General features: G+C 40.3%; 1 protein-coding gene across 9 annotated transcripts; it reads left to right on the top strand.

The window, feature by feature from the left end:
* The first annotated feature begins 5 nt into the window (after positions 1 to 5).
* ZNF322 (zinc finger protein 322) lies at positions 6 to 22,422 on the top strand. Of its 9 annotated transcripts, none has more exons than XM_025470822.3 (4): positions 6 to 155; positions 1,137 to 1,222; positions 12,630 to 12,704; positions 18,090 to 22,422. In XM_025470822.3, exon 4 carries the CDS (start codon positions 18,272 to 18,274, stop codon positions 19,478 to 19,480), a length of 1,209 nt encoding a protein of 402 aa, XP_025326607.1. In that variant the 5' UTR covers positions 6 to 155; positions 1,137 to 1,222; positions 12,630 to 12,704; positions 18,090 to 18,271; the 3' UTR covers positions 19,481 to 22,422. The 9 variants fall into 9 exon arrangements, with proteins under 9 accessions (XP_025326607.1, XP_025326608.1, XP_025326606.1 ...); XM_025470823.3 differs by having other exon boundaries at positions 12 to 299; positions 12,630 to 12,671; XM_025470821.3 differs by having other exon boundaries at positions 12 to 299.
* The last annotated feature ends 1,834 nt before the right edge of the window (positions 22,423 to 24,256 follow it).

Raw genomic sequence — 24,256 nt, 5'->3', positions numbered from 1 at the left:
GGGGGCGGGGCTACGCCGGCTGCTTCCCAGCCTGGTTGAAAAGGCTCGCGGATCCGGCCTTGTCGGCCCTTAAAGCGCTCCTTGGGCGGCCTGGCCTCGGCTCCCCTCCCGAGCCGCGCAAAGGAAGCTGCTTCTGGCTCTCGTCGGCTCCCCAGGTTTGCTTTCTTTCTCTTCCCGAAGGTGGGCCCTGGGGTCCGCCGCCGCGAAGCCTGCGGCTGCCGGGAAACCCAAACCCGAGTGTCCGAAGACTAACCGGAAGTGCGGTCCTAGGCGGAGGGGCGGTGCCTGCGGCCGCCGGGGTAAGCCGGGCCGGTGGGGCCTGGGAGGGGCGCGGCCGCGGGGCCCAGGGGCGGGGGGGGGTCGCGGCCGGACCGGAGACCGACCACCCCACGCCCTCCACGGTCCCTGGGCCCCTGCAGCCGGCTGCCGAGCGGGGTCCGTATCCCCTCCCCCGCCTCGCCCCCGCCCAGACAGCGGACTGAAAGACGGTCAATGAAAAGTTGAAAGAAGAGCAGCTCAGTCCGGTCCTTCCTGGAGAGGATAACAATAAACATTACCGGGCACTTTTCTGAGCGATCTGTATCTCTCCCGTTGGGGAAAAACCCAAGGACATTGAATGAAGCCCCCCCCCCCCCGCCCCGTCTTTTAAGGCGGAGATTAGTTCTGTTGTACTCAAATCTATATGCAGAAGAATACCGTTTTTTAACCATTCATAACTATGTTTGGAGAAGTGTATTATATACACTTACTGGTGTGTCTTGGGATGTATTGTGGTCGAATAATGAATGGGTCCTTGACCTTAGAAGTGGAGATAATGCAAACGAAAAATGAGCAAAAAAATATTTTAGACAAGTAAAACAAGACTCAGAGTTTTCCTAAGAAAGTTAGTCATTATCCAGAAGGATTCTTGATGTTTTGTCTAGGGCTGCTTGGGAAGGAAGTGATGGCTACCAGTGGCAGCTATTTCTTGCAGGAGAAACGGAATGTAAGCAATTGTGGGAAGAGTTAGATGTGATTGAAGGATGTTGACCAGACTGGGGCGTAAATGGGACCAATATTTAGACGTCCAGCTCCAGAAAGATATATAAATTTCACCAAAAAATTATAAATTTCTACATTATTGGTTTTTTCTCTAGGAGAGGGAAGCATTGAGTATTGTGAATACTTACAGACTAGAGACTTTTTGAAGCCAAAGGAAGGCCATCTTCAATCTTTGTTAATGGTAAGTGGCATACCAGACTACATGTTTCTCTATAAATATGGATTTGGGAGCAGGAGGTGGGGGAGGACAAGAAGGATTGGAAGAAGATAACAGGAAAAAGAGATTGATACTTTCTTAGGTCCTGAGATAGTGTTAAAACTGGATCCTATTCTGCCAACTTAAGTGTATTTTCTACTTCTTTCCCACATATGTATTCGCAGTAGGCTTGTAGCAATTGCTTCTTGATTGATTTCCAGCCCAAAAAAGGCAGTATGCCCAATGCTTAGGCAGCTTCCTTAGTTAGAAGATTGAAATTTCAATCATTGCCATGCTACCTAATAGCCATGAGTTCTTGAGTAATTATTTAATTGCCCTACGCATAAGGTTTTCTGTTAAGTGCAAATATTGGTATTAATACCTATTTTACCAAGCTCTTGGGAAGATTAAATGAGATAATCCATGCAGTCAATGAAAGATAAATGATAAATGTATCGCCTCGGGCCTGATACAATAAGCATTATCTGTTTTTTAGATTAATGCCTTATCGACTTTGCTTGTCCCATATATCCTTCAACTGTAAGAATAACCTTGAGCTTTGAAGTTCAATACTCAGATTCTCTGTTTGGACTTCTATTGCATGCCTGCTTATTGTGCACACTCTGACCCTAGCCATGGAAGAGAGAACCAGTCTCCCCCTAGGGTGAGGTAGGATAAACCTCTTGGAGGAGGGCACCCTGAAGCTAGGACACACAGGATATGTTTGAGATTGCCAGATGGACCAGCCAGGACTGCCAGCCTGGCCTGTTGCATTGCTATGGGGGCCCTAAGAATTATGGTGGTCGGTCCTTTTTGTTGCTCTGGTATTTATTCATATTTTTCATTCATTCAACAAATGTGTTCTAGAGTATAGGGATAGTGCAGTGAATGAAATACTAAGTCCTAACCCTAATGAAAGTCTACTAGGAGAGAGAAACAAATGAACAGATATAAAATATGTACCATAAAGTTGGAGAATGAAAAGTGCTGTGAAGAGAAATAAAAGAGAATAAGAGGACATAGCTATTTTATATAAAGTAGTCAGGATGTGCCTCCTTTTGAGGAATTAATTTTCAGGCAGAGACTTGGATCAAAGAAAGAAGCAAGCTACCTGGGGGAAGAATGTCCCAGGCAGAGGGAACAAGTGCAGAAGTTCCAAGATGGTTCGTGAGGGTAAAGATAGTTGGAGGTGCCACATTATGTAGAACAGTGAGAACTGGGTTTTATTCTGAGTGTGATAGGAAATGATAATATCTTGAGCTAGGGAAGTGTCATGGTCTACTTTAAGTTTTGACAAACCAGAGTGTTTTATTTTCTAGGTGCTGGCTTCTAAAGACTTAGATAGGAATGAGAAAATGATTTTCCTAATTTTTTAATTTTTTTCTTTTTGGTGTCCCACAGTTTATTGGCTACTTAGGATAAATACAATATCCTGGGCTGATAACTTTAGGCAAGACTCTGATTTCATTTACCAGGCTATTGCCAAACTCAGAATCCTTTATTTCCATTCTGCTGTACTTTTGACCTGAGCAGTAATACACATTTTAAAAGACAAAGCTTCCACAGTCTCTACTGTCTTCTACTAGCTATTTGTCCATATGCCTGCATATCTTTACTTGGTTTTGATTCTGAATTTTTCTTTTTTCTCCTAATATTTATCCATTACTGTTTTTCTAGCTTTTGCAGAATCTCCATATTCATTGTTAACTGGCTGAGTTATTTTATTACTTATGATTTAGTTAATTTTTAGTGGATTCTGAGCAAAGCTTTACACGAGGCAGATGCAGAGGATGGACTGGATAAAGAGGGTTTTTGTGTGTGTGAAGATGAAATTAAGAAAATAATAGAACCTGTCATTTATTGAGTATCTGTAGAGACATAGGTACTGAGCTGAGTCCTTTCGTGGTGATGTCTGAGTTCTCATGGCAGCTTCTTGAGGCATGTAATGGGATCTTTCCTATTTTATCAAAGGGGAAATTGAAGCTGAAGGAAGTTAAGTAATTTACCCAAGTTCTTGCAGCTACAGAGAAGCATAGTGGGAATTTGAACCAAAATCTGATTCCAGAACTTGAACATTCAGTTTTAACTAGTACAATATATCAACTCTCAGCTCTCATGTTCTTTTAAACAAACTAAAATACCTTCTCATTTTGAAATAATTTCGGACGTAAGAAAAAGTTGCAGAGTAGTACAAAGAATGCTTATATACCTTTTGTCCATGGTCCTGAATGTTAACATTTTACTGTATTCACTCTATGATTCTATGTGTCTCTATATGAACCCTTTAAGACTAGGTTATAGACATAATGATTCTCCTCAAACTATGAGAGTATTAAGCGCTAAAGTCTTATGACATGCTAAGCCCTAAAGTCTTAAGAGAATTAAGCCCTAAAAGTATGTAGTGAATTAACTTCTCTCCTATGCATGTCCAGTGCTCCTAGTTACATGCCATTCTTGAGAGAATTGAAAAAATACTCAAATTGTTTCCTATAGAGCTTCATTCTTTCCTAGAACCCCAGTTGAGAATGCCTGTCCTAAATACGCAGCAGTTTATTTCCTGAAAACAAGGCTGTTCTCCTTACCATTACAGCTATCAAAGCTAGGAAATTAAAACTCATATAACACTATTATCTTATTCAAGTTGAGTCAATTGTTCCACTAGTGTCCTTTTCAGGAAAGGGAAGAAACCAGTTTTTGTTGCCCAAGATCAGTCCATCATTCCCCATTTCATTTAATTGTCATGTCTTCTTTATCATGGAATATATGTCCTCAGACCTTGACTTTTTTCTTTTGTTTTTTTTTTTAAGATCTTATTTATTTATTTATTTGAGAACAAGACGGAGAGAGAGAGAGCAGAAGCAGGGGAAGCGGGAGAGGGAGAAACAGACTCTCCACTGAGCAGGGTGCCCCATGCCCAGGGTTCTATCCCAGGACCCTGAGATTGTGACTTGAGCTGAAGGCAGCTGCTTAACTGACTGAACCACTCAAGTGCCCCATTGGCTTTTTTTTTTTAAGAGGTTAGGTCATGTATTTAGTAGAATTTCCCTCAATTTGGTTTGTCTGATGTTTCCGCATATTTAGGTTATACATTTTTGGCAAGATAGCACAGAGGTGATGTCCTATTCTGTTCTTTACCTTCTGTTGGGTAACTTGGACATCGTGTTACTGGTAATAGTAACTTTGATCATTTGGTTAAGGTGGTATCTTCCAGGTTTCTGTAAGTTTCGGTACTGTGAAGTACTCTTGTCTCATAATTATTAAATATCTAGTAGGGAGATACTTTCAGATTGTATAAATATCCTGATCTCATAAACTTTTCACCCACTAGATTTCTACCTGAAACAATTAAATACTCTAGTTTTGATTGGACATGGTGGTTTTTATTTTTATTTTTATTTATTTTTATTTATTTATTTTTTTGACATGGTGGTTTTTAAAATTCCATCATTTCTTCTACATTTACTTATTGACTTTTTTAAAATAAGAAAAACTCCCTTCTCCATTTTCACTTTTTTTGAATCTGTATGGATTCTTATTGTGTTATTAACTTATTACAGTCAGGGGATCCCTGGGTGGCTCAGCGGTTTGGCGCCTGCCTTTGGCCCAGGGCGTGATCCTGGAGTCCCCGGATTGAGTCCCGCATTGGGCTCCCTGCATGGAGCCTGCTTCTCCCTCCTCCTGTGTCTTTGCCTCTCTCTCTCTATGTCTATCCTAAAATAAATAAATAAATCTTGGAAAAAAAAAACTTATCATAGTCAATATTTATTTTGATGTTCTGTTTGTTCCAGATTTGTACAGTAGCAGCCCCTTCGGCCTGGCTCCTGGGTCCTTTTGGCATATTGTCACCACTATTTGAGCACTTCTTACCTGGCACAATAAGATGTTCTGGGTTCATCTTATACTTTCTAAGCCCGGGAATCAGCCATTACTCCAGGAGCCCTGATAGCATTAAGTGGAGAATGTGTTTAGAAACCAAGACCTGAGTGTTTAGTATGCACATTACTACTAGGATTTCATTCTTTATATAACCTTTCAGCAGACGTCATTAGAAAAATAAAATAAACACATACTTTGACACATACACACCTTTGTTTTCATATATACTATAAAACCTTGGCCTCATACTGATACTTCTAATTCCATTTAATCACTACAGAGTTCATTCTTGCCTTTGCCTTTTCTATATTTATAATTCCCTTCTCTGAAAGAGGAATCTGTGTGCCATTTTACCCAAAGTATATACTTGTTCAGTTCTAGGGTATACTCTAAGTAATATATCTATACCACAGGAGAGAAAAAAGCCCCACTAATGAGAATTTAGTAATTGTTTATAGTTCTTTTATGTTTAGCTTGAGTTTATATAATCCTAAGACTGTATTAAAGTGCTATTTGAGTTGTTTTTTTCCCTTCTGGGTGTTTAATCATTTGAAAAGCAGACTCATTTGTTTTTGTTTGTATTATATTTTAACATTTCTCTCTTGTCTGTTTTATTGAATGTGTGAAATGTAACAGTTCTAAAAGTAAAAATGTTGAGTGTGTTACAAAAATGTATAGTCCTTGACCTATTGACACTGATGCCATTTGCTGGTCCTTTTAATCCCATTTCACCTACCTTGTGGTGATAAGCACATGCATTAGTTTCTTTAACCTTTTGCAAAGTTCTTTTGGCCTGGGATCCCTGGTGGCTCACCGGTTTACCACCTGCCTTTGGCCCAGGGCGTGATCCCGGAGTCACGGGATCGAGTCCCACGTCGGGCTCCCGGCGTGGAGCCTGCTTCTCCCTCTGCCTGTGTCTCTGCCTCTCTCTCCTCTCTCTGTGACTATCATGAATAAATAAATAATCTTTAAAAAAAGAGTTATTTTTGGCCAAATGAAAGGATTTATAGTTGTTTTATTTATTTATTTATTTATTTATTTATTTATTTATTTATTTATTTATTTATTTATTTGAGAGAGCATCAGCAGGGGGAGGGCAGAAGGAGAAAGAGAACCCCCAAGCAGGCTCCAAGGTCATCACAGAGCCCAAACGGGGACTAGGTCCCACAACCCTGAGATCATAACCTGAGCCAAAACCAAGAGGCAAGCTACCCAGGTGCCCACACATACACGTGTATTTTTTTATTTTTACTTCATTCTTATACAAAATGTAGCATGCTTTTTTATACCATTGTTTTTAAAGTTTATGGAATATCCTGAAAATCACTCGACGTCAATTCATAAAGGTTTTCTTCATTCTTTTACAGCTTCATAGTACTCCATTATATGTGCCTATACTGAGTTTGTTCAACCACTTTCTTACGTATGGGTATTTAAGTTGTTTTAAATATATTCAAGTTACAAACATTGCTACGGTGACTAACCTTATGCTTGTATATTTTTATATTGTTGGAGGTGTATCTTCAGAGTCAAGTTCTAGTAATGGAATTCTGAGTCAGATAGAAATGCATATTTAGTTTTATTAGAAATCATAAAATAACCAATACTTTGAAGCATACATGCATTTAGTTTTATTAGTTACATTGTCAAATTCCCCTCCAGAGGTTGTACCAATTGGTGTTACCTCTAGCAACATATGAAAGTGTCTTATTTCCCCACGGTTTTGACAACAAAATGGGTTGTCATACTTTTTAGTGTATGTCAAATTGATTGGGCATTTCCCATACCCTTTTCAATTATTTCATTTTTTAAAAATAGACTTTTTTTAGAGTACTTTGAGGTTCACAGCAAAATTGAGTTGAGTACGTATTGTTGCTGTATGTCCTCTGCCACCCTCCACCCACCGACCCCAGCCTCCCCAGCTATCAACATCTCAGCCCAGAGTGGTACATTTATTGCAATTCTTTTTACATGCAAAAATGTTTTTATTTTTTTCAAATGGCCAATTTTGTATCATAAGCCAAAAACCTTTCTATACACTGAAATTACCTGTATGTTCAGTATGTGTATGATTTCAGTTTGTAAATTCACATCTTTGATCAGTGTGGAGTTGATTTTGGTATGTGGTATGGGGTATAGATCAATTGTATCAACTTCCATGTGACTATCCTGATGTTCTAATTATTTAATCTAATCGTTTAATCATTTATTTAAAAATGCATTATTTTCCTGGTGATTTGAGACATCATCTTTATTATATACTAAATTTCTGTATATGATTTTCTATTCTATTCCACTTATCTTTTTATGTATTTATGTACCAGAATGACATTTTTTTAAATATAGAGGCTTTATGGTATATTTTAATGTCTCCTGGGATTATCAATCACCTCTCAATCTTTTCATCGTTTCTTAGCTACTCTTGCATGTTGGTTTTTCCAAGTGAATCTGAGTAATAACTAGCTCAGGCATTGTTGATTTTTTTTGTAAAGTCTCAGAAAGTATATACTTTAGGCTTTGGGGGCCATATGGTCTCTGTTCAACTAATTAACTCTGCTTGTGTGAAAGAAGCCATGAGCAATACATTCATGAATAAGTGTTACCTTGTTTCAGGAAAACTTTATAAAAAGGCTAGGCTGCAGGCCAGAGTTACCTGTGGCCATAGTTTACCCACCTTTGGTCTCGTTCCATGAAGAAGTTTATTATTTTTGTTGGAATTGTATTAGTTTATAAGTCTTTTTAGGAGGAACTAACATCTTCATCATACTGAATTAATCTATCCAAAAAGATATCTTTCCATTTGTTTAAGTGTACTCTTGGGTCTTTCAGTAGTGTTTGAAAGTTTTCCTCTTCTTCATTTTACATAATTATTGTTTAATTTATCTTTAAGTATTTCATATTTTGTTGTACAAAGAGTATTCTCTATCATTGTATACTCTAGTTATTTGTGTACAAAAAAGTGCTGTTCATTTCTGTGTGTATTATATCCTGCTGCCTTGCTGAATTCCTTTGAGTCAGTTTTTTTTTTAGATTTTATTTATGTATTCATTTGAGATAGAGCACAGGAGAGCAGGAGCAGGGGAGCGAAGGGTGAGTGAGAAGCAGACTCCCTGCTGAGCTGGAGGTGGAGCTAGATCCAAGGACCCAGTGATCAAGTCCCAGGCCTAAGGCAGATAGATGCTCAACTGACTGAGCCACCCAGGTATCCCTCCCCTTTGAGTCAATTTTAATGTTGATTCTCTCTAGGGTTTTTGAATTATAACCTATATCTCCAAACAGATATAAATTTATTTCTTTTCTATTATTATACTTCTAATTGATTTTTATTTTCTTATTGCATTAGCTAATACTTCCAAGTTAGTGTTTAGTAACAGAAGAGATAGTGATTGTTCTTGACTTGTTCTGATCTTACTGGAAATGACTAGTTTTTCTCACTTAGATACTAGCTGTTAGACCAAAGAATGTATAATTTATTATTTAAAAGGAAGTCCATCAATTCCTACTTTGAGTATTTTCATTAGGAATAGATGTTGATTTCTGTTGTGAGTTCCTTCAGCATCTATGATGATAGTCATGATTTATCTCCATAGATCAGTTAATATATGGTATCATATTAATGGATTTCCTAATATTTGAACAAATCTTACATTTGAATAAGTTCATCTTTCTTGTGATGTTACTTTTAATATGGTTTTAGATTTTTATTAGTATTTTTCACACTAATACTGGGCTATAAACATTTTTATACTTTTCATCAGATTTAGTTGTCAACATTAAGCTATTTTCACAAAAGACTAGCAGTATTTCTTAATTTTTGGTATTCTGGAAAACATTTTTGCAGCATTGAGTTTATTTGGTCTTGGTAAGTTTGTTAGAATACCCTTTAGAAATGATGTCGATCTAGTGCTTTTTTGTGGGATAATTCCTTAATAATCTTCTGTTTATTCTGTGCATATTAGTGTTTTAAAACTTTCTGTCTCTGATAAGTGTGACTTTGGTAAATTAGGTTTTTCCCAGGAAACAGTGTTTCATAGGTTATCCCATTTATTTGTGTAGAAGTCTGCAAAGTGATGTTTTGTGTATGTGGGGTTTTTTTGTTTTACTTGTTATTAATTCCTTTTCTTTTTTAATAAATATGTACATTTTCTTTGTCTTCATTAAATCATTTAAGTTTTTCCAAATAAGTAGGATTTTGATTTATAATTAGGTTGCTTTTCTCTTTAGTTCACTGATTTCCATTTTTATTTTTATTTTCTTCCTTAATTTCCTTTGATTTACCTTTCTCTTAGTTCTTTGATCTGAGAATTTAGTGTTTGTTCATTTAATCTTTTTATTGATATAAAAGTAAGACTATGAACATTCCTGGATCACTGCTTTAAGTTTACTCTATAGATTATAATCTGTAATAGTTTTAATTATCAATATTTAGAAATTTTATTTCAGGGGTGCCTCTGTGGCTCATTTGGTTAAGTGCCTGCCTTCTGCCTTTGGGTCAAGTCATGATCTTGGGGTTCTGGGATGGAACTCCTCATGGGGCTCCCTGCTCAGTGGGAAGTCTGGTTCTCTCTCTCCCCATCCCCTATCGTGCTCTCTCTCAATAAATAAAATTTAAAAAAAAAGAAATTTCGTTTCATCTCCCCATTTGCTGAAGAGTTGTCTTAATAGCTTATTTTCCCCACTTAGGAGGGGCTTTTTAAATTTTGCATTTTAATAAATTTTTAGTTTCATGTCACTTTATGGAACTTACTGATGTTGTCTCTGTGACCTAATACATGACAGGATTCTGTGACTGAGTCACATGTGCCTGAGAAAAAAGTTTACTTCGTATTATTAGGGCATAAGTTTCCATAGCTATTCTTAAGATTTACTTGATAATTAGATTATCTAGGTCTTCTGCATCATTATTTATTTTTGTTCTGCTTTGTAAGTCTTTACTGATAGTGGCATGTTGTTTTATTATTAATGTTTTTATCTGTATTTCTTGTTATCTCTTGTAGTTTTTGCTTTGTAAGGGTGACTGCTGTGTAACTTGGTTCAAAATTATAACTTACAAGCTCTATTTTAATTACGGCTTTCAACATTAAAAAGTTATTCATCATGTCTAATATTTTTCAGCCTGAGTTCTTCTCTTCTTGATATCTTGGATACAGGGCCTTCCTTTATTTTTTTTTTTATTTTTATTTTTTTTCAGGGCCTTCCTTTATTCTTTCTATTTACCTGTGGGTTTTTTTTTGTTTTTTTGTTTTTTTTTTTTGCCTGTGATCCTTTTTCTGTCCCTTTAGTTTCAGCCTTTTTGAGTCTTTAAACATCTGTTGTAGTTGGCATGTAGTTGGATCTTGCTTTGTGAACCATGGTAAAAACATTTGAAGAGGTGAGCCAAACTCCTTCGCATGCATTGATGATTGATATATTTGGTCTCCGCATGATCATATTGTTTATACTTGTCCTAATTTTTCAGCTACTTGTTGTGTTTTCATTGCTCTTTCATTAAAAATGTTTTTAGAATGTTTGGTTTTTGTTATCATGGCATAGATCTTTTGTGATGTTAGTCCCATTTTCTTATTGAGCCTTTAATTATCTGGTTTTTCAGTTTTTAGTAGGAACCCTTTCCTCCTGTCTGCCATTAATGCACTAACTAGTGAGGCCACTTTCTTTTTCTTCTCTCAGCTTTTAGTTGAATTATGTCTGTTTTATTGAAACATAAAGTGTTTAACAAGACTGCTAATTTAGTAACACTTTGGCACTTTTGTCATTGTGGTAAGGTTTTGTGGGGTTTTTGTCTTTTTTTTTTTAAGTTTTTTTTTTGGTTTTTGTCTTTTTTAATGAGTTGGCATTTTTTGAAGATAATGGGGAGATAGAGTGTGTCTCTTTTATTTTCCTTTTTTCTAAAAAAAAAAATCTTCCCTTCATCTTGAAGGACCCTTAAATTTTCTTTCTTTTCTCCTTCACTATGCAGCCCAGAGGGTTGGTTCCTCTCCCTCCCTGTTTACTCTCTCCTGAAGCACCTGCCAGGACTGCCTCTTTTACTCTGGTGTGGGTGTTAAGTCCCTTTCTGATACCCTTTTCTGATCAGAACTTTCAAAATGTGTTTTGTACTTAGAGTGGGTTTTCTCTCTCTGGCAGGAAACTCAGTTGATTTTGTGTACCCTGAGCCCTCGTCTGCACCCCACATACTCAGGCCACCCTTGCTCTCATGGGCAGCATGCATAACTTGCACTTGAGAGCCGGCCAGCTGTGACTTGGTGAAGATGTGGGCTTGTGTTGTGCGTTTGTTTTTCTTCTTGCTCCTTTAGCTTCTAAAGGAGGTGTCGGGAAATTGGGCTTCCTACAGCCACCATTACCCTGACTTTGCTTTATTACTGTGTTCTGTAGAGTTCTCCCAGAGGTATTTTGTCCTTTTTCCATACATAAGTCGGTTTTCTATCCACTGAAGTCAGTTTTAAATCATTGTTGTAGAAGCTCATAGGTTTTCTGAAAAATCCCAGTTGAACTACAATTTATGGTTTCCCTGACTTCTTTGTTTCAGGCTGTATTGGGTTCACCCTGAAGGAAACAGCATTCAGAAGAGTCAACTCACTGCCCATTGGGTTGTGCTTGAAAGTTTGGTCTTCCTTAACCTGCGCACTGTTTACTTTTCAGAGGCCTTAAGTGCCTAGCCCATGGATTCTGTCCAGATTTCAGAAATGCATTCTGAGGGAGAACAAAAATGGCATGTGTTTACTCCATCTTAGCCTGGAACCAGAATCATGACACTTGTCATCTTTATACTGGCAGCTACGTAGGGACTCCATGTCATAGAGAGCCTCAACTAAATGTGCCCACTTGTTGTCTGGGTCTCAGGAGTTCCTTTCATGCTTCTGATCCTCCAGAGCAGAAAGGTTCTTGAGGAAACGGAAACCTCCATGGCCTGAAATAGGCAGGTTAAAGCTGCGAGGGAAGGAATCAGTGGACAAGTCTGAGCTCTCTGACTTCTTTTATGCCCGTAATGGGCTACCTTCCGAATTGTTTGTGGCTGAAATACAAGTCCCCTTAGGCCACTGTAAATTTTGGATAACCAGAAGTGTGATGATGTCATGCCCTCCAGTGAAGGAAGGATGCCTATAGTCAAGGAGTGGTTTCGTGGGAATGCAGGTATAGTGTGTGTTCCCTACTGCTCTGTAGGTCCCTCCTGCAGCCCGAGTTCCTGCTGGGAGGATGATGCCTTAGCATGTGTTGTCTTCCACTGAGATTTAGGGATAGGGGCCCTTTCCTTTGATGCTGTTAGAATCCCCAAGGAAGCTGTAGATTGTGCAGGTGGTCTTCAGATTCTCCCTTGTCCCTTTCCTGTAGAGTTCTCTGAGATGGTGTAGGATTCCGATTAACCTCAGAATTGAATTTAAGGCATTGTATAAGAAAACCCATCTGCTCTTTTAAGGAAATCAGTTTACCCATTTTCAGGTTCTTCGAGTGAAATGATCTGGTGCTAAATTTGCTCATTTATGATGGTGTATTCTTTTCTCATCCTTGTGTTTTACAGAATGCTGTCTTCCTTGAGAAATCAAATTCTTAGGACCAGGAGGTAAATGCTGCTTTCTTTCCAGTTAGATTCTAGGTAAGCTAAGTTTCTCTGGTCCTCAGGGATGTACCTTCTCCTAGATCGTGCTCTGTCAGAGTGGCCCCCTGTCTTCTGGAACTCGGCCTTTTGCTTTTACCATAGGGACACGAAGAATTACAATGAGGTTTATTCACGTACTCAGCAGATGCTTAGTAAGCACCAGCTGTGTGCCTGGCACTGCTCTGTATCCTAAAGAAAGAGCAGTACACAAGACACATAAACATCCTTGCCATATTTTAGACCATAAAAAAACAAATTATGTAGCATATCCAAAGTGGTCAGCGTTGTGGAAAAATCGGAAAAGCAGTCTTGGGAACACTGGGCGTGGGGATGGCCCACAGCTCTGAATATGGTGGTCACGGGAGGCCTCCTGAAGAAGTGACAGCTGAAGAAGTAGTTGAGGGAATTAAGAGAGCTGTGCATACCCACAAGGAAGAAAGCTGGAGAAACCAGCAGGGAAGGACTGAGGCTCTAAAGGGAGTTGGGGTGAGAACAGCTGGGAAGCCATTGTGGGCACATCATGTGGAGAACAGAGAGCAGGTCAGAGAAGCAGTGGTAAGGTCACAAAGCAGCCCCTTTGAGGCCTCTAGGGCCATTGTGGGGACTGAAAGAGGTGGGGAAAGGGGAGGCCTCTGAAGGGAGCAGAGAAGAATGGATTCTGTTGTTTTATTTTTATTTTGTTTGGATTTTTATTTGTTTGACAGAGTGCAAGCGTAAAGCAGGGGTAAGGGCAGAGGAAGAGAGAGCCCAAGCAGAGGGCAGATCTTCACTGACTGAGCCCCACCCCAAGCACTCCTGTTCTGTTGTTTTAACAGGAGTTCACTGGTTGCAGGGTTGAGGGCTTGTGGGTATAAGGAGGGTAGTGATAGGATGGCAGGAGTTGCTGGGGCTACCATGATGAAATGCCACAGACTGAGTGCTTTAAACAGCAAATTGGTTGCCTCACAGTCTGGAGGCTAGAAGTCCAAGATCAAAGTGTCAGGTTTGGTTTCTTCTGAGATCTCTCCATGGCTTACAGACGGCCACCTTCTCTTGGTCCTCATATGATCTTCCCCCTGCCCACACATCCCAAATATCTCTGTGTCCTAATCTTTTCTTATAAAGACATCAGTCAAAATGGATTAGGGCCCACCTAAATTTACCCCCCCCCTTTTTTTTTAAGATTTTGTTTGTTTATTTGTGAGAGACACACAGAGAGAGACATAGACAGAGGGAGAAGCAAGCTCCATTCAGGAAGCCCGATGTGGGACTCGATCCCAGGACTCCAGGATCATGCCTTGAGCCAAAGGCAGATGCTTAACCACTGAGCTACCCAGGTGTCCCTAACTTTACCCTTTAAAAGTCCTGTCTCCAGGGCCTCTGGCTGGCCTAGTCCATAAAGCAAGTAACTCTTGATCTCAAGGTTGTAAGTGAACCTCATATTGGGTGTAGAGTTTACTTTAAAATCTTTTTAAAAAGTAAACTAGGGATCCCTGGGTGGCGCAGCGGTTTGGCGCCTGCCTTTGGCCCGGGGCGCGATCCTGGAGACCCGGGATTGAATCCCACGTCGGGCTCCCGGTGCATGGAGCCTGCTTCTCCCTCTGCCTGTGTCTCTGCCCCTCTCTCTCTCTGTGTGACTATCATTGTACATTGAATAAATAAATAAAATCTTTAAAAAAAAAAATAAAAAGTAAACTAAAGATCCTGTTTCCAAATACAGCCACATTCCAAGGTAATGGGGTGTAGGGTTGGTTAGAGCTTCAACATACAAATCTGGGAAGCACCCCTTTCACCCCTTAATTGATAGGAACCAGTTAGGAGGTTTTTACCATCATCCAAATGAGAAATGAGCATGATTTGGACCAAGGTTGCAGCAGCAGACACAGTGAGAAGTGGTTGCATTCTAGTTTTGAGAATGGAGCCCATGAATTTGTTGATGACTCAATTGTAGAGAGTGAGAGAGAAGATTACAGGATGACTCCAGGGTTTGGGCCTGAGGACAGGAAAGGATAGATTTGCCCTGAACTGGGATCAGGCGGAGGAGTAGTGGAGTAGGTCTGGATTTCAGCTCGGTGCAGCTTCTCTGCTGGCCTGCTTTTTGACTAAGTAAGGCAAGATCAGATACGGGACATCGAGTTCTAAATTCTATTAACAGAAAACGTTTTTTGTGACACTTTAGGCTTTGGGGGTTGATTGTGGAAGCTGCAGCATACACTCTGGTACTTAGTAACTAATAATATGTTATTATTAGTAGTTTTTGGTTTTGTTTTAGCTTTGGGGGTTTTGTTTTGTTTTGTTAGTAGTTTTCAGATAACTTTTTCTCAAGAGGCCCATGGTTCATCAGTAATCAAGGGTATGTGTTCTGTGGCTGCCTGCAGCCCCTTAGAACTCAGAGACTCAGCATCTTGGTAAATACATAGAGTAGTATTCACTCTCTTGTATCATCAGGACAGAAATGTACTCATCTTTAAGATACTTCATTGGGTAGCAGGAGTTCATTTGACTGGTCAGATGTGTACACTTATTTCCTAGGATCCATTATCGAATGAACAGAGAGAAATGATCTTGGAGTGTAAGGAATTCTTGTATGATAACTATGAGGGTCACCTGGAACAGGTAATTTGGACCAAAAAATGTAATTTCTATGACAGTTTTGTTGATCACGGTGACATGATAGAATATTTGAAATCTAGGATGTAGAGTTACTGTATTTAGCATAAACACACCATCTCTTGTGTGTATCCCACCTCCTTCCCTTCTCCGAGCTGTGGACATCACCGCTCTTTTCAGCCATGCATCAGTTTTCTCTCATACTGTTCCTCTGTAGTGGTTTGAACACTACCTTTCTGTGGACCTCTCTCTGGCTTCTTCAAGAAACTGCTCTACTTCCACCCTGTTCAGTTTTGAGTTGACACCTAAAGCCTTGGTATTTCTTTTTCTATTTATAAATAACCTTTTTTTTTTTTAATTATGACAACCATCTCTGTGCCTTACGCATGGAGAGTTTGCAAATTGCTGAATGGAAATTGGGAAACCAATTAGCAAATGGATGAAACAGAAAGTCCCCCATCTTCTGGATCCTTTCGCCTCATTGTTTACTCTGAATTCTGGTGGCCTGCATATTGTTTCCTCTCACATACACAGGCTCTAGTCCTATATGTCACAGTTGATGAATGGTGGACCCTGTCCCCAGAAGTATGTACATACACCAAATAACATTTGCAATCAGTTTCACAGTTTTTGTGGTTATTTAGGAGTCCATAGATGCTGGATAAGGACTTCTTTTCTAGCTTTGAGCACCTGCTATGTGCCAGGTACTAGGGAAACAGCATTGAAATGAAAAAAATCCCTGTCCTTTAGGGGCTGACATTCTATGGAGGAAAATACAACAGTATATCAGGAGTGTTATATGTGTGGGTCAGCTGGGATGCAGGTGTATTACAATGTAAAGTAGGATGGCCAGGCAAAGATTTGAAGGTGATGAGGGGGATGGAACCTTGAAGATCTAGAGGGGATAGCACTTTAGCGAGGAGACAGCACAGATCCTGAAGTGGGGGTGACCTGCTAGTTTGAACAGCAGCAGAGAGACAATGTGACATGTGCACAGTAGAAGAAAAGCAAGGAGAAGAGTCAGAGTGGTAACCAGGAGGCAGAGTTCTTAGGGGCTTGTTGGTTTCTAACAAGAGCAGTCTGGCAGAGCGATAAGGGCGAATGTTAGATTGGAGGATGTTCCAGAAACCTTAGAAGACAAGATTTGGAGGCAATAAACAGATTGATTTCTTTTGAAGAAATTTGCAGGAAAAAGAAACAGAAGTGGGATGATAGCTTGAGGGCAAGGTGGTCAAGAGAAGTTCTCATGTTGGTTGTGCTTTTGTTTTAGGAGAACAGGACAGCCAGCTTGCTGGTTAGTGTGATCCACACAAAAAGAACAGGTGCAGGATAGGGAGGATTGAATTGCTGGAGTGATGTCCTTGTGGAGTAAAGGGATAGAATCCAGTACGCCAGTGGAAGGGCTGTCTGTCCTTAGACTGAGCAAAGGCAGTTTGTCATCCGTAAGGACAGAGGAAAGATGGAGCGCATGACCGTGCTGGCAAGAAGTTAGTTGATGTGGTGGGAGCATGTAGAAGTGGTTTTTTATGTTTTTGTTTTGAGCATAAGTGTATATTGTGTTATATTGTGGGGTTTTTTTTGGCTTACTTAAATTTTCTCAAAAATAGGAAGCAAAGTCATCAGCTTTTACTCCTTAGATGATGAGAAAGGTTTAGAATGTATGAGGGGAGGATTCAATATGGAAATGATCACTGAAAAGAGTGTAAAGGACACGGAATGTGATGGTTTTTCCCCTTTCTTGTTTCTCCTGTGTTTCTTCTTTGGTATATTGTGAGTGGTTGATTAAGTGACCAATTCATTGCCCCCCGCCCCCGCCCCCCCCCGCCGTGCTTCTCTCTCGAATCAGCCCAGTGTACAGCATTAGTCTGTGTTATTTCCTGTTGGCCATGGCATCTTTAACTCATCTACTAGTATAGCTTCATGGAAAATAGGTCCTTAGTTGAAAGACCTCCGCATTTCTCTCCTCTCCTTCCTTTTTAATCTCCTACTCATTTGAAGATGTGGCTGCATCCCTTACCCAGGAAGAGTGGAGCATTGGCAGCCTGAGCAGAGGGCCCTTTTCAGTGAAGTGACAAAGGAGAGTTATGTAATTGTGATGTTTCTTTGTATAAGGGCTTATTTCTTCAAGATGCTCAACCTCAGTTGTTTTAATACTTGCACATCCCTCAAAAGAGGAAAGAAATTCTTCCGTATCTCTTCATTGTATAAGGAAGAGCCTGGTACAAAAAGCAGGCTTGAAGCCCAAGCTTTCATCTGTAGTCAGGATTTTTCTTTTTGAGCAGGGTTTGTGCTCATAGCAAAGCAGAATCTTCATCTTAATAACAGTGAGCGTGAGAGCTAACACAGAGTGCTTACTGTGAGATACGTAGTGATTAATTTACTTACTTAACGTACGTGTGTGTTCAATTCTAATGATCATTCCCGATTCCTTCCCAACTTTGCTACCGAGAGGACTGCATAGACCTTCCCAGTCCCTTTGGAGTTGTTCTCCTCTTGAGCAAGCACACTAACTGTTAGGCCTGTTGTGATTACTCAGTTGAAGCAGGGGAAAGAGGAGGAAGCCTAGTGTTGAGATCACCCAGGCTCAAGACAGAAATAACTCTTCCTGGACTTTTCCCCATATGTGTCTCTGACTAGTTGTATGTTAGAAAAGAGGAAAAGATTGCAAGCCCTATAAAAACTAGAGCACTTATGAACTCTGATGGAACAGTTCCATCTTTTCTGCAGTAATAACCTTGTGCATTCTTTTCCTAGTTACAGGAATATAAATCATATTTCTTCTTTGTTTCACAGGGTTGGAAATACCAAGTGAGGAATTAGTGTGTATAATGCTGGAAGCTTGTAGAGATGAGCTGCTCATGACTGAAAGGCCTACAACAGATGTATCTTTCAAGTTCATATCAAGAAAACAACAATGAAAAAAATGATGGGTCAGGAAGACAAGTGGAAGACTCCCTAGGAGAGAGCCATAGAAAATGTTCACTTCACAAGAGAGATATAATCAGAGAACTCAGAAAAGTAAAATATATCATGTATGCCCTCAGAAGGGTAAAAAGATTTTTATTCATGTGCATGAGATTACTCAAATAGATGATCAGATATACCAGTGCCTTGAACGTGAGCAAAACTTCTGTGAAAACTTAGCTCTTATTATGTGTGAGAGATCCCATACTGGGGAGAAACCTTGTAGATGTGATATGTGTGAGAAAACCTTCATCCAAAGCTCAGATCTTATTTCACACCAGAGGATCCACAATTATGAGAAACCTTACAAATGTAGCAAATGTGAGAAGAGCTTTTGGCACCACTTAGCTCTTTCAGGACACCAGAGAACACATGCAGGTAAAAAATTCTATACATGTGATATTTGTGGCAAAAATTTCGGTCAGAGCTCTGATCTGCTTGTCCACCAGCGAAGCCATACAGGCGAGAAACCATATCTGTGTAGTGAGTGTGATAAATGCTTCAGTCGAAGTACAAACCTTATAAGGCACCGAAGAACTCACACAGGTGAGAAACCATTTAAGTGTCTGGAGTGTGAAAAAGCTTTTAGTGGGAAATCAGATCTGATTAGCCACCAGAGAACTCATACTGGTGAAAGGCCCTACAAATGTAATAAGTGTGAGAAAAGTTATCGACACCGTTCAGCCTTCATTGTTCATAAGAGAGTTCATACTGGGGAGAAGCCCTATAAGTGTGGTGCCTGTGAGAAATGCTTTGGCCAGAAATCAGACCTCATTGTACACCAGAGAGTTCATACGGGTGAGAAACCATATAAATGCTTGGAATGTATGAGAAGTTTTACCCGGAGTGCCAACCTCATCAGACATCAGGCAACTCATACTCACACTTTTAAATGCCTTGAATATGAGAAAAGTTTCAGCTGTAGCTCAGACCTTATTGTGCATCAGAGAATTCACATGGAGGAGAAACCACATCAGTGGTCGACATGCGAGAGTGGCTTCCTCCTAGGGATGGACTTTGTTGCCCAACAGAAAATGAGAACTCAGACTGAGGAGCTGCATTATAAATACAGTGTATGTGATAAAAGCTTCCACCAGAGCTCAGCTCTTCTTCAACATCAGACAATCCATATCGGTGAGAAACCATACATCTGTAATATGGGCGAGAAAGGTCTTGAGCTCAGCCCTCCCCATGCGTCAGAAGCCTCACAAATGTCTTGATCAGACAAGAAGTTACAATACCATAAAAAATGTATTTACCTGTGAGAGAACTCATTAAAGAACTCTAGGCAAATCTCACACTTTCCTCAGAGCTCAGACTTCAGTGGGGACCAGAGAATGCAACTGTGGGAAGTTGAGAAATGGTTTGCCCAGAGAACTACCCTAACAGAACACTTAATCAGCCACTCCAATGAGAAACCATACAAATGCCTTGAGTTTGGACAAACCGTTAGTCCAGGCTCATATCTGATCACCCGCAAGGGGATTCCTACAGGTGGGAAACTTTACAAATGCAGTGAGTGTAAGAGAGCTCTCTAGCAGCAGTCACCCCGCCTCATCCCAAGAGAATTCGCTCCAGAGGACTTTTTAAATGCCCTCATTGTCAATAGAGCTTCAAACAGCATGTACGTCGAATTGGATGTCAGAAAGCCCATCGTGGGGAGAAACCCAGCAAGTGCGTAAAAAGCTTCTAACAGAACTATGACTTTCTTACTTTTCAGAGAAGCCATACTGGTGAAAATGCGTGTATTTGTCTTGAATGTGGCAAAAACATTAGCTGAGAGCCTTCTTGGGTTTGCACCAAAGAAACCCAATCTGAGGAAAGACCTTACAAAGTCTCTGAGTAAGAAAGACTCCTGTCAGTGAGCAGCTCTTGTGGTACACCAGGGAACTCCCATAAGGGAAGAACCCTCCTTTGAGTCTGAAAAAAGCCTTGCTAGAAACTCCTACCTTATCAGGTCCCAAAGAACGTACTCTGCACAGAATTTTGCGCCAATGAGAGATCTCATTGTGGACTGTGTACATATGTTAGGTAATAGTTGACCCATATGGTAGAGATGATTTTTAATGGAGTCAGTATGTAAACAGTTGCTTAGATGCCTGGAACCTTGTTCTGGGAGGAGCTAGGCAGGTCAGAAGTGGCCTGATGGGTAACTCAGGTAAAGATACTTTTATCTGAACCACTTAATGATTGCTTTACTTTCACTTGTTAAAATTTGGAAATCCAATAAAGGAAAGGACTGTAACCTTGTGATAGAAGGTGTGGCATGTGTTACTGTCAGGGGGAAAAGATTATACTGACTTTGCCTCTGTCAGTTTTTTAATTCTTGGCAAGAATGGGGACTAGTATGTTGTCAATAGCCTGGGAACCTTTTGCTGGTAGTGAAAAGAACTGAACAGCTAGGGAGTAGCCAGATCAAAACACTCCCCAAAGTGCCCTCTTTGGAGGGCCAACCTCATAAAAAGGCAGAATACTTAGCTTTTTCCTGTGTGAGTTAAGGGATCCCCCCAAAAAGTTTCCTTTCCCTCGAACATCTTTGAGATTATCACTGGTATTTGAAATTTTAGCTTTAGAGAGTTATTTTCAACTCAGAAATGCAAATTTAAGTATAATGGTCATGATGTTGCTAGCATCTGTATTTTTGTGACTTTATTTAATACATCTCTTTTGATGAAAAGATGCTCTTCAGCTCCTTGTAAAATGATTAAGGGAAACCAAAAGAAAGATTTAAGCCTGAACACAGAGTAAAAACACATAATGATACATTATTAATGAAGGAGCTAAACTTTGAGTATCCTGACTTCAAAGCTGGTGTTTTTCACTCTGTCATCCTGCTGTTGATAGTAAATCAATCCCCATAATGATATGCCTTTCATTTATTTCAGTTCTGCCAAGGAAAGAGAGAATACTTTTTTTCCCAGGGAAAGGATTGCAGTCACCACAACATAAGGTATCTGTTTGGCTTGGAATGTAGGATTCTGAATGCTAGGAGGCAAAAGTAGTTGACAGATTCATCAGAGACCTAAGGATAAGCACTTATCTCCAATTTAACAGGATAATTAATGATTATCTCTAACATTCTCTAGAAATACTGTACTTAATCCAGGGATTATAAATGGACCATTCAGAGGTTTTTTTTCTTCCCTCAAGTTAAAAGACATTTACTATAAATAAGATTCCTACAGTATTTGGGACTATAGACTGGTGAGTAAATATTTTGTTGCTAGTCTGGGTTCTCTGGTTTATTTTAACAAATCCCTGAATGATCGGAGAGTGCTGGCATTCAGACTCATGGTGGTGGCCAGCTGTTACCTTGTGTATGGCTCTAAGCTTTGGTCCTATTAACTGGTTAATGAGCTTGATAATCTAAGAGTCAGTGGATATAGCGTATAGTAATAATAAGGAATCTGGTTCTAGGGTGGGGTTTTCTTGTTTTTTCCTTTGGTTTTTTTGGTTTTTGTTTTGTTTTGTTTTAGAAAACAAATACTGGAGGGTTTCTTTGATCTGTTGTGTTTTAGTAATTTTCATAAATAGCTCTTATACCATGAAAAGTTGCCCAGTGTGATTAAACACGCAAGATGTATTTGTTTCTCTTTGGTGCAGATCATGCCTGTCACTAGTATATGTTTGACGGTTGTAATGCTTAAAATAGTATTGGGTGTATGGCATGGTGGTGATGAGAGTTATTCCTCATGGCTACTTGTTAATCGTTACAGCTTAGAGAAGGGGACAGAGTTTGTATTGTTGGCAGGGCAGTGACTTGCCCCTTCTTTCAACTAATCTTACTGATAATTGTCTCTTGTCTTTAAATAAATTAAGGATGGACCATCCCTCAAACGGCAAACAGGCAGGGTATGAGACAGGTCTGAGGGTGAGGGCTTTTACCCATTGAGAGAGGGGTTGGTGTTATTTGTAAAGCATAACCTGAGGTTGGAGAGGACCACTGGGAGCCTGTAACCAGAACTAGAAGGTAACTTCTGGGATGGATGGAGGTTCTCTTGAGACAGTGCCAACCTAAATCTACCTCAGGTAAGTAGTTAGAGTAACTTTTTCAAGACTTCAGACCAAACAAGACACTTGTATTCAGTCTATGTATTCCTATGCTTTAATGTTTTTGTTTTCCCTTAAATTCTTAAATAAACATTTATTCTGAAAAACTCCATTTTTGTCTCTGCTCTACTAAGAACAAGCACTTCCCCTACACTTGCACAAGAATAAAGCAGGTATTCAGGAACCTTTTCACAGTGTATACATATGTCAGACCATTAGCTTGTTCACTTTACCTTCCAGTTTTGTCAGCTATACCTCAGTGAAACAGCAGAAAAATAAAGTGGGTATTCATGTGACCCTTCCACCTGGTAGGGGTGATCGTCGTTAAAACTGTCTCCAGAGTTCCAGTTTTTGATGCTAAGGCAGAGCAGTGAATGGAAACCTGGAAGAAATATTGTCTGTGCTCTGCTGTGGGTACTGGATCCTTTTGGAGCCTCCCCACTGCATTACCTAAATAGCACAGGAGAGAGTAAAAGCTTAAACTGACCGTAACAACAAAATCATCTATTGTTTGAGTAACCTCCAACGTCAAAAATCAAGAAAAATGTTGAATTTGCAGTCCTCCTTAGAAGCTGCATAGGGCTGCAGTGCTGTCTTCCCACCTTGGTTGGAGTGCAGCTCAGGAGGCGGGGTCAGAACGGTGGCGCCCACTTTCCTCCCATTAGCAAATTTGCCTGTTGGTATGTTTGCTCGGCCAACTAGAATAGGTCTCAGGTTTCAAAGTGGCTTTTTTTTTTTTTTTTTAATTGTGAGAAAAGAATAAGGGGGAAGCATGACAGCTGGGTAGATGAAAAGGGGAAGGGAGCATAGCACAATGTCCTTTTGTTTTCCTTCTGAACTTGAGAGGGATGCCTGGAGTGGAATACCTGGAACAAGGCCCGCAAGCTCCTGTGCCCCCTCCACCACCTTACAGTACTGTTCCAGCCCTGCGCTCCGGTGGGCGGGGGGGGGGGGGTAAGAGATTACCTGGAAAACAGCCACATCTCTTACAAGTAACCAGAAGAGAAGTGGTGTCTCTGGGGAAGTAGAAAAGCAAAGATGCATCCTGACACACACACATATGCCACGGATGTTTCTTGAAATCATTCTTTGCATTGCTCCTTGAGCAAAACAAAACGCTTGCAATGAAATTGAAAGTTCCTTGTTTGATACCCCAACATTAGCTTGTGTTGTCACTTTACCCAAGCAGAGATTTGGCCTTTAGGAAGTGAGAGAAGCTGAAGGTAGCTACTCTTGCAGAGGAAATGCTCCTCCTATCTGGCCAAGGAAACAGCAGTAGGGGCTGCACTGTGAGTGGTGTCTGGTAACATGGAATAATTGGTGCTCTCAGTCCACTGAGGGAAAGGAAGGACTCCCGGAGAGGCTCCCATTACCTTTTGTGCCTATTTTCAAAATCTGCAATTCTGTGCCTTAGTTCCTGGCTCAGACAGTTGCATTAATATATCTGAAAACTAGGAAAAGCCCTTTGTATGAAATTCTAAGTGGACCTTTCTCATTGAATCCAGATCTTCTAACGGGAGCCTGGCCTTACAGGTGGAGGAAGTTAGAGCTGTCCTGGGAGACCTGGGGCAGGCACTGAGGGGCAGCAGGGCCTGTGGTTTACATTGGGCAGCTGAGTTCCTGACTGGGCAGTGGACTGATGAGGGAGTTGTATGGAACAGTCGCTGCTGGTCACCTCTGCTGATGTGCTAAATCCACACTCCCCTCATTCTTCAGCTCCCTCTCAGCGCCCCCACAGGATCACCTATACCAAAAAGAGCCTTCCTGACCACTGCAAAACAAATCGTTTTATCTAGCCTGCTTTTCTCCTCCCACAAGAATAAATGTCCTGATTCCTTTCACAAGCTGAGCACATGGTACAACCACCTCTGGAACCTTCTTCCACTTTTTTTTTTCTGTAGAATTTTAAATTAATTTCCTTCATTGAGATTGTTCCTCGTGTATTC

Source organism: Canis lupus, chromosome 35 (genome assembly GCF_003254725.2).
Source record: "Canis lupus dingo isolate Sandy chromosome 35, ASM325472v2, whole genome shotgun sequence".
NCBI lineage: Eukaryota > Metazoa > Chordata > Mammalia > Carnivora > Canidae > Canis > Canis lupus.
This window is presented reverse-complemented; position numbering and strand designations above follow the sequence as displayed.

Coding starts and splice junctions, on each gene's coding strand:
- ZNF322 (XM_025470822.3), top strand. CDS start 18,272: ATGTTCACTTCACAAGAGAGATATAATCAGAGAACTCAGAAAAGTAAA.